General features: G+C 31.7%; 2 protein-coding genes across 3 annotated transcripts; one reads left to right on the top strand and one right to left on the bottom strand.

Moving 5' to 3' along the window:
* Positions 1-2,179: 2,179 nt before the first annotated feature.
* Positions 2,180-5,545, top strand: LOC115963183 (chaperone protein DnaJ). The gene is made up of 3 exons (XM_031082106.1): positions 2,180-2,414; positions 3,363-3,961; positions 4,726-5,545. Exons 1-3 carry the CDS (start codon positions 2,241-2,243, stop codon positions 5,168-5,170), a joined length of 1,218 nt encoding a protein of 405 aa, XP_030937966.1. The 5' UTR covers positions 2,180-2,240; the 3' UTR covers positions 5,171-5,545.
* A 905-nt stretch (positions 5,546-6,450) lies between these two features.
* Positions 6,451-12,738, bottom strand: LOC115977488 (putative transferase At1g60990, chloroplastic). Of its 2 annotated transcripts, XM_031099361.1 has the most exons (13): positions 12,420-12,738; positions 11,282-11,383; positions 10,333-10,366; positions 9,898-9,971; positions 9,723-9,788; positions 9,555-9,619; positions 9,100-9,187; positions 8,922-8,987; positions 8,040-8,205; positions 7,878-7,961; positions 7,674-7,801; positions 6,869-7,055; positions 6,451-6,790 (listed from the first exon to the last, which is right to left on the bottom strand). In XM_031099361.1, exons 1-12 carry the CDS (start codon positions 12,642-12,644, stop codon positions 6,870-6,872), a joined length of 1,284 nt encoding a protein of 427 aa, XP_030955221.1. In that variant the 5' UTR covers positions 12,645-12,738; the 3' UTR covers positions 6,451-6,790; position 6,869. The 2 variants fall into 2 exon arrangements, with proteins under 2 accessions (XP_030955221.1, XP_030955222.1); XM_031099362.1 differs by having other exon boundaries at positions 6,451-7,055.
* Positions 12,739-13,963: the final 1,225 nt, after the last annotated feature.

The following is a 13,963-nucleotide window of genomic DNA, read 5'->3' as shown; positions in this document are numbered from 1 at the left end:
TGGTAATTATTGATTAGAAGGGTAAAAAAAAGAAAGCTTCGTTTAGAGGAAAAAATTTCACTTAAAGTAAGAAAGTGATTGCCAAAAAATTGAAACTTGATACCTAGGTAAAACACAAAGTCAAATGAATAACACAAATAGATAGAAAATTCAAATTGAATTGTTTCGTAAGTTTGAGACTTTATAAATTAACAAAATTAAAAATCTTAGACCTACCTAATCTAAAATATGGTATAAACCTTGGAGCTTTTACATAATTTTCTCGCTTTTAATAATTGCTAAAGTGACATGTTATAATTGATATATAATAAAAATGATGCCGAATAAAGGATCCATGTAAAAATTCTATATTATACCAATCATAACTTGCCATATTCGCAAGTTGTGAAAAAACATCTTGGGCATTACCCTATTGGGAAGTCAAGGGATAAAGTTTTCTTGAATACTTATCAGAAAATAATCCACGTCATCTTTATTGCGTGATATTTAAGTAACTGAACCAAGTTACATAATTTATAGATAATGTGACTAAAAGCATATGTAGGATTACTTTTAAATAGATTGGAGGAATTCTCTTCTAATCGATTTGAAGAAGTGGAGAATTTTCCCTTTAAATCAAGGATGTCAATACCGTATCCGAGACCGTACCGGTTTGGCCACCGGTACTATATATTTCGAATACCAATCAATACCGGTGTACTGTTTCGGGTTTAACGCTATTTTTTATATTTATAAATAAATATTAATATATATATATATGTATGTATGTATGTATGTATGTATGTGTCTGTGTATATATATTATAATAAATATAAAAGTTTACCATAAAACATTTCCTCAATTTAGAACTAATTATTCATGGTTTTAAACTTTAGTATTAATTAAAAGGGAAAAAAAAAATAGAAAGCTTAAAAGTTACCATTGCATACTAAAAAAACAAATAATATTAATAAGTTAATGCAAATAAGTTATCATTCTGTCCTAACAAAAATTCAAAAATTACAAAACTTAAAAGAAAAAAAAAAAAAAAAAAAAACCTTTTTCTGTACCGACCGGTACGACCGACCGGTATTGCCCGAAATTGGCCGGTATGAGGCCGGTACGGCCGGTATTTTTTCCAATACGAAACAGAGGGGTCGAGCGTACCGGATTGCTGGCCGGTACGGTATATTCCGATCGTATCGGCCGGTATGGTACAGAATCGATAACCTTGCTTTAAATTGGTTTAAATTATATTGTATAAGATGACACTAAACTTCAATCATTGAGTATTTTCTTTGAAGTATTTATTTCCAATTAATTTTTCTATGTGCAACAACTTTTTCCATTGGTGGGGAGGAGAGAATAGAATTAAAGAAGAGATAAAAATATAAATTCTTAAAGATAAGAAATGAAGATAGGAAGGGAAAAGAAAAGAAGAAGCTGAGACACATATTGACTGCAACAAATCAAAACAAATTAAAAAGTAAGGTGAGGTAAAGTATGATGTTAAATGTACCAATTTTGTGATTAGAATGAATCATTTTGACCGTACTTATTAAAACAAAATGAAATTCACAATCGTGCTTGAACACACCAATTCATTTTAATAAACATACCAAAATGGTATTTATAATATTGGTTTGATCAATGAGATTGAGTGGCCATATTATAACCTCTCTCTTTTGTCCCCACTCCAAAATAGATAATAATAAAAATTGAAAAAAAAAAAAGATAAGGAAAAGAAGATTAAATTTGTTACACTTACTTATTAGGGAGGCTTGGGGCATGCCACTCTTTTCTTTTGGGGTTTTTAAATGTAAATTTATGGAAATTAATTGGTTTGCTCACATATGTACACTGTCTCACAGGCAATGTCACACTGTCACATAGACAACTGTTAAAAAATTGTGTACTTTAAACAATTTAGTGCATGTGATTTTACATTTAGTCACAAAAAAATTGGTTGTTACAGAGTAACATGTAACAAAAATTGGTCAGTTAGACATGACATAACAAATTTTATACATTAATGTAGGAAACAAAATTTGGAGCTCCAACTACATCTAAATATAGCAAAAATAAATGTAAGAAACAACTAATTGAGAAACAAAATGACCCAACATTTGCCTTATTTATAAATGGGAAACAAGAGGCTCTCTCTCATCTTTGATTCCACACACATTGATTCTCATTTTTTTGATCACATTTTTTTTGTGGGTTTCATCCTCAACCTTTTTTTTTTCTCTCTCACTATTTTCATGGGAGACCCTCCACGTTCACCTTCGACTGATCCCTATAGCATCCTCACAATCTCGAAAGATTTATGCAAAGCATACAAATCCCTTTTCAATAAATTTCATTCTGAAAAAAGCCCCATAAGCAAAACAGAAGTTGAAGCCAGATCACCAGGCATTAAGAATGAAGCCTATAAGGTACGTAAACATACAATTTCTCATGCATCTTTCTCTTAAATCCATGCAAAATTAAATCAACGAGATAGGTTATTAAATCTCTGTTTTAACCCAAATTTTCATTTGGGGTATTTGACCCCAGAAGGAATTTTATTTTTACTTCTGGATTTTATGAATTTTAGGGCTAGAGACTTGTACTTTCTTTTTTTACACCATAAAAATTGGGTGAAAATTGAATTCTGGGGCTAAAAACTTGTAATTTCTTTTTTACAATATAAAATTTGGATTAATTTTGTTTGAGCTTCAATGAAATATTCATTAACAATAAATAAAGCCTCAAGCAAAAGCCCTATCTTTAATTTTCAAGGTTTTGAGCTTTAATGCGATAACAAGTAAAGTACTTTCCAGCTGGTAAAAAAAATATTAGGATAAAAGGTAGAATTGAGAGTTTTGTGCACTAAGTAACTAATACAAATATTTTATTCCAATTTTAGTGTTTTATTTACTTTATATGGGGGAAAAAGAATGCTATTGGTATGATTGAGATTTGGGGTAATATAAATTGGAACACTAAAAATAGGATATCAGATATGATTTTTATTTTGAAGACAACATTTAGTGTGTGTTTGCGTGTGTTTGCAATTTTTTGACTGATCCCATGGCACTTTTCATGGATTAGCCAAGTGATAAAAAACGCGTGAACAGTATTTTCAGCAATAAAAAAAAAAAAATTGCTATAGTATTTTTAGCAATAAATTTTTAGTTTTCAGCAAAATAAGCAGCATTTAAACAGACCTTCAAAATTTTATGGAGAGCATTTAGAATTTTAGATTCTATTTATATGGGATTTTTCATTTTAGTTTTATGTATACAGGATTCTTCATTCTAGCTTCTACATACATAGGATTTTTCATTGTAGTTTCTGTATAGAGAGGATTTTTATTTATTTTGGGTTTCTTCCATTTTTAGGTTGTCAATGGAAGATATGATGAAGAAAGAAGAAGAACAACTAGCGATTCAACAACACTGGCGGATTTTATTCGTCAAGATCAGGACGATGATGAAGATGGCTTCTTCACACGCAGAGTTTCCCTCTTCTCAAGGAGTGCAAGTAGAAGAAGAAGCAAAACACCAACCCCACGTTCAGTCACAAACATTAGTACTCCAAATACAAGAAGGTACTCCACCCCACTACCAAGAAGTATGAGTAGAAGGAGCACATCAGAGACTGATTTCCCTATGGTATCAAGAGATATGGGTAGAGGGAGCCCATCAGAAACAGAAAGCAATCTATTAAGAAGTAAAAGCAGGAGGAGCAACTCGGAAACAGAAGCCTCTATATTAAGAAACATGAGATCACCAGAAACCGAGAAGCCAGTAAGCCCCGTGCCTTCTCTATCAAGAAATACGAGCAGCCGAAGGAGCAGCACCCCGATCATATTCTCGCAATCAACTGCACTTAAAAAACCTCCACCCATCGAGAAGAAGCTCAAGTGCACTCTTGAGGAGTTGTTTGAAGGATGCGTCAAGAAGATCAAGATCAATAGAGATGTCATCACAAATACCGGGTTAGTTAATCAATCATTTCCTATGTTCTCATTTGTTTTAACCTATAAGAGACATAATCAAAGTATATCATGCATCATATATTATGCATAATCTATGTTTTCTAATCCTGCCAAAATAAAAACTTTGATTACATAAAAAAATGGTTCTATCATGGGTCTAAATCATTTACTTTTCTATAGACAATGAATGATTTTATTCAAACTGCAGTGTTTTGATTCATAATGAAGTTGATTTGAATTGGAAGAACAAAGGAACAGTTTCTTGAATACAAGGCTCATTAAGCTTGATTTGATATACCTTATTTTCTAGGATTTATTTTAGTTAAAAAAATAAGCTTGGTATAAGTACAATTGTACTTGGTAAAAGCAATACTTCAAAAAGAAGTACATAAGCAAATAAAATTAATCATAATAATCAATAAACAAAATTAAAACAAGCATTGATAAAAGCCTAACAAATACAAATCCTTTGTACCATTTTTTGTGTTCTACTTTATGTTCTACTAATCACACCTTGTCATATACTTGTTTAACTTTCCTTATAAAATAACCAAAGTTTAAAATGAAATAAAAATAAAAATAAATACATGACAAGTTATGATTGGTGGAATATAAAGTTGAATACAAAATATGGAACAGAGGATTTGTATTCGTGAAAGTGATGTTGTACTAATTACAGATTTGTCAACTTAACAAGATGCAAAAATTTTTGTGTTTGTGTCATTGTTATTGCCTTTTTCTTATAATGATGCACAATGTGACAGGATGATCGTCCAACAAGAGGAGGTACTGAAGATACAAGTAAAACCTGGATGGAAGAAAGGAACTAAGGTCACATTTGAGGGAAAGGGTGATGAGAAACCACGCTACTTACCAGCAGATATAATCTTCTCCATAGATGAAAAAAGACACCCTTTGTTTACAAGGGACGGTGACGATTTGGAAATTGGAGTTGAGGTCCCTCTGCTCAGTGCTCTCACTGGCTGCTCAATTTCGGTTCCTCTATTTCGAGGTGATAAGATGACATTGTCATTTGATGATATCATATATCCTGGCTATGAAAAGGTTATTAAGGGCCAAGGCATGCCAAATCCTAAAGACCCAGGAAAGAGAGGTGATCTTCGAATCAAGTTTCTCGTTCAGTTTCCCACAGAATTGAGTGATGAAAAACGAGCTCAAGCATGTAGAATACTACAAGATTGTACTTGATGATCATAAACTTATTCTTTTTGTTTTTATCCCTTCTTTATGGCATTGAGATTTACTTAGAATAACTTATCAAAAAAATGAGAGAGGGGAAATTAATACTCAAGTCCTAGTGCCTTGTAATTAATAATGTATATAATTTGATAACTTTTATGGGTACACATAAAATTATTGTAACTAGTGTGTAAGCTGTGTTTATGCACGGGAATGATGAATTGTAATAGTGCTGTTGATGTTAGTTTGAGTTATTAAACATATAGGATATAGTTCGACTATGACATTTAGAGGTACTAAAATAGTTTTTCCTTGCTATTTTCATAATATTGGTTACGCCAAATTTCTCATTACATTGCTATTGCGAATATAATTTTGAAAATCATTATTAGATACTACATATATACTATTAATTCACAATTACTGTATGTGAAATTCTACTAAATATAACACAAAATGAAATAATAAATTGGTCAAATAGTATGTCCTAAATTGAATGGAGACAGGTGCATGAGATCATTCAGCTCAATTACAATTTCCTACGTTCAATATTTATCTTTTTCTCAAACAAAAAAATATACATCTTCGCATACAAAATATTTGAATAAAAACAGGATAAAAAATATGTTTATTAGTTCACAGAAAAAATAATAGTAAAAATCTAAACAATTTAATTCGTATAGAAAGCTAACAAAAGCAAAATCCAATTTTGAGTTTAATTAAATTTTCTCTAAAATTTAGTTTAAAAAAGAATACACACACACACACACACACCTAGTTAGTAATGGACCATACATAGTCATAGTATATTATATAAATGACTTATAAATTTGAATTGTTTTTAGTTATCCAAAAAAAAAAAAAAAAAAAGCTCATAAATATAAAATCATTCAAACTCTCTCTTCCTCTAATTTTATATATAGAGTTACATATATGATTAGTTTTTTTTTTTTTAATGATTTATTTATATTGACTCCTTGTTTCTACACTAAATTAACTCATTTGACCCCACAAAAAAAAAAAAAAAAAAAAAAAAACCTCAAATTAGATGGGACACGTGACGCAAAATTAAACTCTAATTGAAATTCAATTTTTACACTGAATTAACTCACTTGACACAAAAATTTAATAACTTAGATTAGATGGGATATGTGGAGCAAAATTAAACTCTAATTGAATTCCAATTTGAAATCTAATTGGATTTTCTCTTAGCTTTGCCTATATATATATATATAGAGAGAGAGAGAGAGAGAGATGTATTCCAACAGTAATATAACTTGCTTGGAGAGGAGTCAGAAATTGAAGACATCACATTTTAGTCCAATCGACATTTGATGTTTGAAACCTCATATCTCTAATCGAGCAGCAAAACAAGTGCTCTAGACATCAGAGTAGCTTTCACGTTTTTAAAAAAAATCGCTTTTAAACCAATCTACCATACTACTTTTAGCCAAGACAAGAAAACCCACTGTCCAAGGGGCAGAAAGACCACTCCTACACTCCCTACCATTTCCTACTTTCATATTTCAAGACCTGATTAAGGACTAAAAACAAGAACTAGGAACCAAGTATCAAACATCTTCACCATTGCCATCATCAGTCATCACCATCAAAAAATGACATTTACATCTGATAGTGGTGAAAAATGAGATCAGATAACAATCTGTAAAAAATAGGGGTTCATCTTAATCTACATGATAATTGTACCTCAAGAACTTGAACCACGTGATGGTGGGCATTGCTGTGCAAGAAAAGGAACTTCCACCACTGTCCCTGTGATGTCGTCTCCAACGAATACAGTGTCTCCTTCTGAAGCAGCTTGCCTCTTGATATAGCCTAAACCAAAATGCTCAGATTCTTTTCTTCCAGATGCATAACTTGTTATCTTTCCCACCTGCACAAAGTTCACAAATATATTACAACCATGAAGTTCCCCTTTATTATTATTAGTTTTTTCCCTGCAGATGCGACCCTACAGTGCATGTTAACCCAGAAAGAGTAATAGCTTAAAGGGAACAGAAATGAAAATTATATACATATGCATTATTTATTATGGATTGGTGCTTTATGTGCAAGAGCCATGAAGAGAGTACGGCTTGTTTGTCTTTTTTTTTTTTTTTTTTTAATTTTTAAACCTTTAGTTTTGAACTTTTCCTCTGTATACTTCCCATGTATTAGCGCCCCCCCACGCCCTCTTTTATGAACTTATCCTAACAAAAAATTGTTAAAAGACCACCATTGCATAAAAAATCCATCTGCTTTTTGAATAAACTTAGTCTAATTAAATTAGCATATTATTATCTTTTGATTTTCAAAGAAGAAAACTAAATAAACTAACTAATTTTTTTAGGTGGTCGATTGGATATTTTGTTTCCAAAGCTTTCATAAAATGAGAAACCTAATCGGCAAATTAATTCCATTTTCTTTGTTCACCTTTCTTCAGTGACCAAACACAGTATAAGCGAGAAAAAAAAATTATATGGGTTATTTTTCTATGAATCATGACTTGTACCTTTTTCCCATTAATTGTGATGGGGCTGCCAGGTTCTGCTGGTGCTGATAGACGAATTCCCCAAAGTCTCTGCTTGACTCCATCATATGTTACGAGTCTAGATATAGTCTCCTGTCCCTTGTAACACCCTGAGAAGATTGGAATTAGACCTCCCATCTTCTTGTCCTATGTAAATGATTTTACAGGAGTTAAAACTTTAAATACCCTTGTTCTGAGAGATGGAATTCCAGAGATGAGCCTCTAGGACATTAAATTCATTAGTAAGTTCCTTTTGAGGAGCCGGCCTACCTGCAATAATGAAATTCCATTCTCATATTATATAGATACAAACATGCAAGCCAATCGACGCAATAAAGAATTCTCCACCTTGAAGAACCCTTAGTTTTTCCCACGCATTAGAGCCCATTGGGATAGCACCCAGAGAAAGAATGGTTTTCCAGACTGATTCAGCAGCAGCTGGTGTCAACAACAGAGAAAAACCTTCTTCGGAAATGACATTTCCCACCCCTACAGTAACTGGCATTCCATTTACCTGCAAGTTGAAAAAGGATTTTGGTTAAGATCATTTGCAAATGATAAATTTGCACAATAAATTGCTGCTGTTCTTGGCTTCCTATACTTCCATAGTGCATTATTCTAATTGTGAACTTGTAATTTGAATGATTATAATTTTTTAGTATAGTAGTTGTTAAAAGACACAAGCATTAACCTTTTTCAGTACAGAAGTTGTTAAAAGACAAAGTGTTAAATCATGCTATTGGTTTCTGTAGATATTTACTCCAAGCCAGAATTTAACACTTATAAATACAATTTTTAAATGGAGTTAAGTCATGGGCTGAGGACACATCATTTGTCACATCAAAAAAATTGTCATATGAGGCAAATTACAATGATGTAACATGTAATTTTCCCCAGGTTGGTCGTAACATAAATGCTTTATTAATCACACTAGAAAACTGATGTACACACAGAACAGAACCATTTTATGTTAAAAAAAAGATCCCTGAATTATGTGTCAACTTAAAATGAATATATATATATATAGCATCACTCAGACTCCAAAATCAAGTCATTGACTACAATAATGATCATATATTGTATCAGATGAAAATTGTAACAGAATTCATTGCATAAATACATTTGACCAGCGAAATGAGGTAAGAGAGAATGTCTAGTAATTCTCACATGAAAATAAACTAATAAGCACAAATTGCTCATAAAACAGTCCAGAAAATCATTGAAGCATACACTAAAATGTCGATGTGTGCCGTAAGGTTGTCCAACAAGATCACCAAGGTTCAACCCCTCCATTACCTGATCACCATGATTACAATCATTAATCTCATCAAATTCAAAGCTTCAAAAGCATCAAATGGAATGCTGGAAAAATATCTAGCAATATACGAGAACTTCATATCTTTCTTACTTGATTGCTTCTGGGTCCAACCAAAACAAATAAGCTAGTTTGCTTGGAGATGTCTTGAATCTCGACCTTGTCAGCGGGAAATATGTACCTACAATTGAATTCCTCATAAAAGGTTTACTGCATGAATCTTTTCTCTTGATATCAATATAGTGAGCAGAAGATTTAATAACACAAGACAATAACTTAGGGGGAAAAAAGTTTCATAAAAAAAATGTATTCACTCAACTAAACAAGACCTTAATTCAACAACATGGATGAATTATTTTTTCTACATTGTACTCTGTTGGTATCATCTAATCTGTCAAAAGCCCACTGTATATTTTTATTGACAGCCATTGAACCACATTTTTGCTGGACATAACAAATACTATCCTTATTTGCAATACAAAAGACTACTACTACTACTAATAGTAAATAATAACAAGAAGAAATACAACTCAACAAGATGCACCTACTTGTTCAGCATTTCAGTTATACTTTGACACGTCACTGGTGAAACTACTAATAAAACTGCATTTTTCTGTGAACAAAAGCAACCAAAAAAAATTCTAATCAGCTAACAAAATACTAAGATTATTACATTGCAAGAAAGCCATCAGCCACGGGAGAACGATGAAGATTACCATGATCCACGCATGTGAAAGATCAATTGTCCGAGCTGTTGGTGTAACAAAAACAGTGTCACATCCCTACGGATTTCAATGAGAAATCCTGTTACTTAAGCCTGTAAATTTGTATTGATATAAGTAGGAACTCTATGAATGCAAAGAAATAATTTCACATCCTAACAAAACTTACCTGTCCTTCGTGAAGACATTCAAAATCTGCAGTGCTTTGGTTGTGAAGAAACTGGATACGGTCTTCTCCACTAACTTCATGTCAGTTGAATCCATATTATTCATAGGAGAAAGGGAAAAAAAAAAAAAAAAAAAAAGAAGAAAAAAAAAAAGAAAAAAAGACAAAAACAAAAGAATGGAACCACCATATACAAACATGAGCTTTAGATAAATTAGAATGGTAAACCTCAAGCATTCAATCAAAAAATACATCATAAGTTTAATAATATGAAAAAACAAACCACGAGTTCAATGCAAAGATGACGGTGAAAAATGTCAATTATTAAATAAGGCAGTTTCTGAACTTGTAATACTTAATATGTCTGATAATAATACCAACATGTTAGCTAACATGATGATGATGATGATAAGGAAAGTACATGAAAGGAAAATGTACCTCTTATCCGGCCATAATGTGAAAGGTCCACAACCTAAGATGTCAGATGTCAGATGTCACAAAAAGAAATACAATCAAGCCATAAAGCCAAAGCTACATGATCAAGATTAGTCAAAACTCAAACACAATGGATTGCTAAAAGCTTACCAAAAGAAATAAGTTCAAAGACTGCTTTCAGTCTTATAAAACTTGTAAACAATGTCATCAAAAATATTCCACAACAGCTGCAGGGATTAAATTATTTGAAACTACATAATAAGCACAGAGTTGTACTTAGCAAATAATTATGAGCTGTGACTAGCTGAACCAGCTGACTAAGCCCAAGCATAAGCCTAGACCATCAATGCCTGATAGTTTTAGCTGCTTTGGCACGCCCAGAGCTAGATTACATTGTGTTATTTATTCATGGATTCCTCAGAGCACTTCAAATATTTGTTTCGGGAAACTAAGTGGAGTGTCTTGCTTAACACTAACTAAAATCTATTGCTAGGGTATTCAATGGTGAATATGTTCAACATATTTCCAAGTTTTGTCACAACTATGTCTAATTGATCAGAGAACAAATAATGGAACCATGACTAAATCTTCTTCTTATTCACAATTACCAAAATAAAATACCAATTAAAAATCAACACAGAATTTATCTGCACCAGACTCTGCAATAAAAACCTTTTAAAAGGGAAAAAATGACATCTGATAATGCAACTTCAATGGCAAAGTATAAAAATCAATACTCTTTGCATGTGCATCTACTTGTCATGTCTTAAAAACTCAGTAATATGTGAAGCTAAAATGCACTCATGCAATTCACGAATATGACAAAGCTGGAGGATCATATACAAAGAACCATTTCCTTCACAAAGTTAACCAAACTAAGCAATAGCATGAGGAAGAAACAGAAGAGGAAAATGAGCAGAGGTTTAGAACTATGATCAAATCAAATACGCACCACAACCCCATTATCAACCGCATCTAATGCTTCATCATCATTGTCAAATGTTTCAACAATCCCATCATCCGAAACCTTTGTACCTGAAAGTGTCAGAGCATCCTGCAAAGATTCAAGCTATTAAACCTACGGCATTATTTGATTCATTAAATTCACAAAATTTTAAAATTTGGTAACCATTCTTCCAATTCAGATAAAGGTATCTTTTTCTTTTTCTTTTTTCTTTTTTTATATATTGTACAATATTAATATTATATAAGTAACACATGCATGCATACGTACACAATATCTATATAATATATATAAAATAAAAATAAAAATAAAAATGTTTGACTTTTGGTTCACCTCATGAAATCTTTCCACATAAACTTATGAGACCTCAAAATTTTACATGTCATTATTCTAATAGTACATATTTTTAATTGATTTTAAATTATATTTTACATTAAAACCCTCCATTAGAATCTTACTACGTGTCCGCTTAGCATTGGCTTATAAGCCAATTTTTTTGCTTTTAACTTTTATGTACAGCTTTTTAAAAACCTCACTCTTTCAAAGTACAAGTATACTTCAGCACACTTTTAGTAAAAAGTTAAATAAGCGGTTCCCAAAATGGAGACTTATCATATTTTTTTAATACCCTATTAATAATTATCAAATTTCATATTTAAACATTGCCGTGCACTGCACGGATTACTGACTAGTATATATACATTTGAAATTTGACACCCCATTGAAAATATCAGGAAGTGCTAGTTGAGCGATGAGGTTCTCAGTGCTTGCATATACATAAAAAACATTAGTCACACTCGTGAACAATATTGCATATAGAGTGGTGATAGTTACACACAGTCTGAAATCGTGTTTTCACTTCAGTTAAAGTGTGCACAACAGTGTATAACTCAGTGTGTGTAACAATAATTAATTAGGGCGAATTGCATATATAATACAAGAAGTAGAAAAAAAATGTTTTGAGAGAAATTACTCTAAAAACTGTTAATTCTAAATTACCACAAATAAAAATCCTAATTTTGGAAGCATAAATACACTTTTGGTCACTTCAATATATATATATATATATATGAAATTTGGCACAAAAAAAATGTAGGCATGTAGTGAAAATGAGGCTACTACTTACGAGGAAGTCGTGATCGATTGGAGGAGGAGAGAGATCGAATGGCAAGGCAGCAGGCAAGGTAGTAGAAGAGCTGCTTCTGCTAATTTTTGTGGATGAGAGAGAAAGAGTGCTAGAAATCGAGGGTGTTTTCTTGGCCCAAAACGGTCCGTTTTGGTGTGGAGAAGAAAGTTTCGAATTCCAACTCCGAGGAATAATCATCGATGGGAGAGTTACTGTTGTTGCCATTTTTGGGATCGTTGGACTTTGCGATTCTTCTAATGAAGCTAAAATGAAACCCAGAAAAACTAGTGTTCCTCCTCTCTCCTTGTTATTAGAGAAGAACTATTTTACTGTGAATGTTTTATTTTTATATATTTTTTCAAAATTATAGTAATAATAATAATAATAAATTTGTGTTTGTGAAGGAATTTGTTTTAATTTTAATGATTTATCTTATTATTGGAGTATATTATTAATTTTATGCATCATGGTTGAGAGGAGGTGGAGGGATTTAAATTCTTTCCTTTAAAAATATTTTCTTAAATATTATATATTTCATCTCATAATTTAAATCACTTCCAAACAAAGGTGAAAATTATTAGATATTGAAAAAAATACTGAATAATTACTTGTTGAAGTGCATAATTTAGTTTAAGCCAATGGAGTTTGGTTTAGATAGTAAGGCTTAAATGTTTCGTCCAAAAAGCGTAGGTTCGAGTCTTGTTGCCAACAGTCATTCTTTGTGGGCGATCTATAAGTCCAATGTAAGTCCTCTTTGAGGTCTGCGGCTTGCCCTGACCCTGGTATGGGGTAGCCTCCCCTCACATAAAACTTTTTAACCAAAATTATAATAATTATAATAATAATTTAGCTTAAAATCCTTTAGCAAACTTCCTATATTTTCAATGGAAAATGCAAGCTTTTGCATAAAGATAACAATTTAATCAAGTATAAGGTGTTTTCACCAGAAAATGTAAGCCTTTGAGTTTTGACATCTATATTTATTTAATATCTAAAACCTTTCTATATTCTTATTGAATCACATTAACGTAGCATTTCAATTCATCTAGTCCATTTTGGTTAACTTTGGTTTACTTTGATCCACTAGTTCTATTTCAATCTTTTCAGTCCACCCCATCCATTCAATTCACTTTGGTCTGTTCGATCCACTTCGGTAATGTTTAGGGAGGATAGGTATGTGTAAAAAGAAGAGTTGCTTTATTAACAATTATGTCACATTCTCAGCCTAATATGGATATATTCTTGATAAAATTACATTTTTTTTTGTTAAAGTCTTTTTTTTTCCTCCTAATATAAGTAATTAATTTACTTATATCGGTTTCTTCTTTAGGTCATTCAAAATGTGTAGCAGATGTGTCATTTGTAGGGAATACTATAAACAAATTCCAACCACACATCACATTATTCACTAAATATCTCACCTTATATAATAATTAAATGTAAATGCATTATGTTTCCTTAAAAAAAATTCTTACAAAATTTAAAACACACACACACACACACACACACACACACATATATATATATAGTTTAATTAGAAAATC

The sequence above is a fragment of the Quercus lobata genome, chromosome 2 (genome assembly GCF_001633185.2).
Source record: "Quercus lobata isolate SW786 chromosome 2, ValleyOak3.0 Primary Assembly, whole genome shotgun sequence".
NCBI classification, from domain to species: domain Eukaryota; kingdom Viridiplantae; phylum Streptophyta; class Magnoliopsida; order Fagales; family Fagaceae; genus Quercus; species Quercus lobata.
The sequence above is the reverse complement of the archived record's forward strand: the minus strand, read 5'-3'. Positions and strand labels throughout refer to the sequence as shown.

What these genes read in the sequence shown, in the direction of transcription:
- LOC115963183 (XM_031082106.1), top strand. Translation starts at nt 2,241, where the DNA reads ATGGGAGACCCTCCACGTTCACCTTCGACTGATCCCTATAGCATCCTC. An exon ending in TTAAGAATGAAGCCTATAAG is followed by an intron (nt 2,415 to 3,362) that starts GTACGTAAACAT and finishes TTCCATTTTTAG; the next exon opens with GTTGTCAATGGAAGATATGA. An exon ending in GATGTCATCACAAATACCGG is followed by an intron (nt 3,962 to 4,725) that starts GTTAGTTAATCA and finishes ACAATGTGACAG; the next exon opens with GATGATCGTCCAACAAGAGG.
- LOC115977488 (XM_031099362.1), bottom strand. Translation starts at nt 12,644, where the DNA reads ATGGCAACAACAGTAACTCTCCCATCGATGATTATTCCTCGGAGTTGG. An exon ending in ACATTATGGCCGGATAAGAG is followed by an intron (nt 9,972 to 10,332) that starts GTACATTTTCCT and finishes ACTGACATGAAG; the next exon opens with TTAGTGGAGAAGACCGTATC. An exon ending in TCACAATTAATGGGAAAAAG is followed by an intron (nt 7,056 to 7,673) that starts GTACAAGTCATG and finishes AACTTTGTGCAG; the next exon opens with GTGGGAAAGATAACAAGTTA.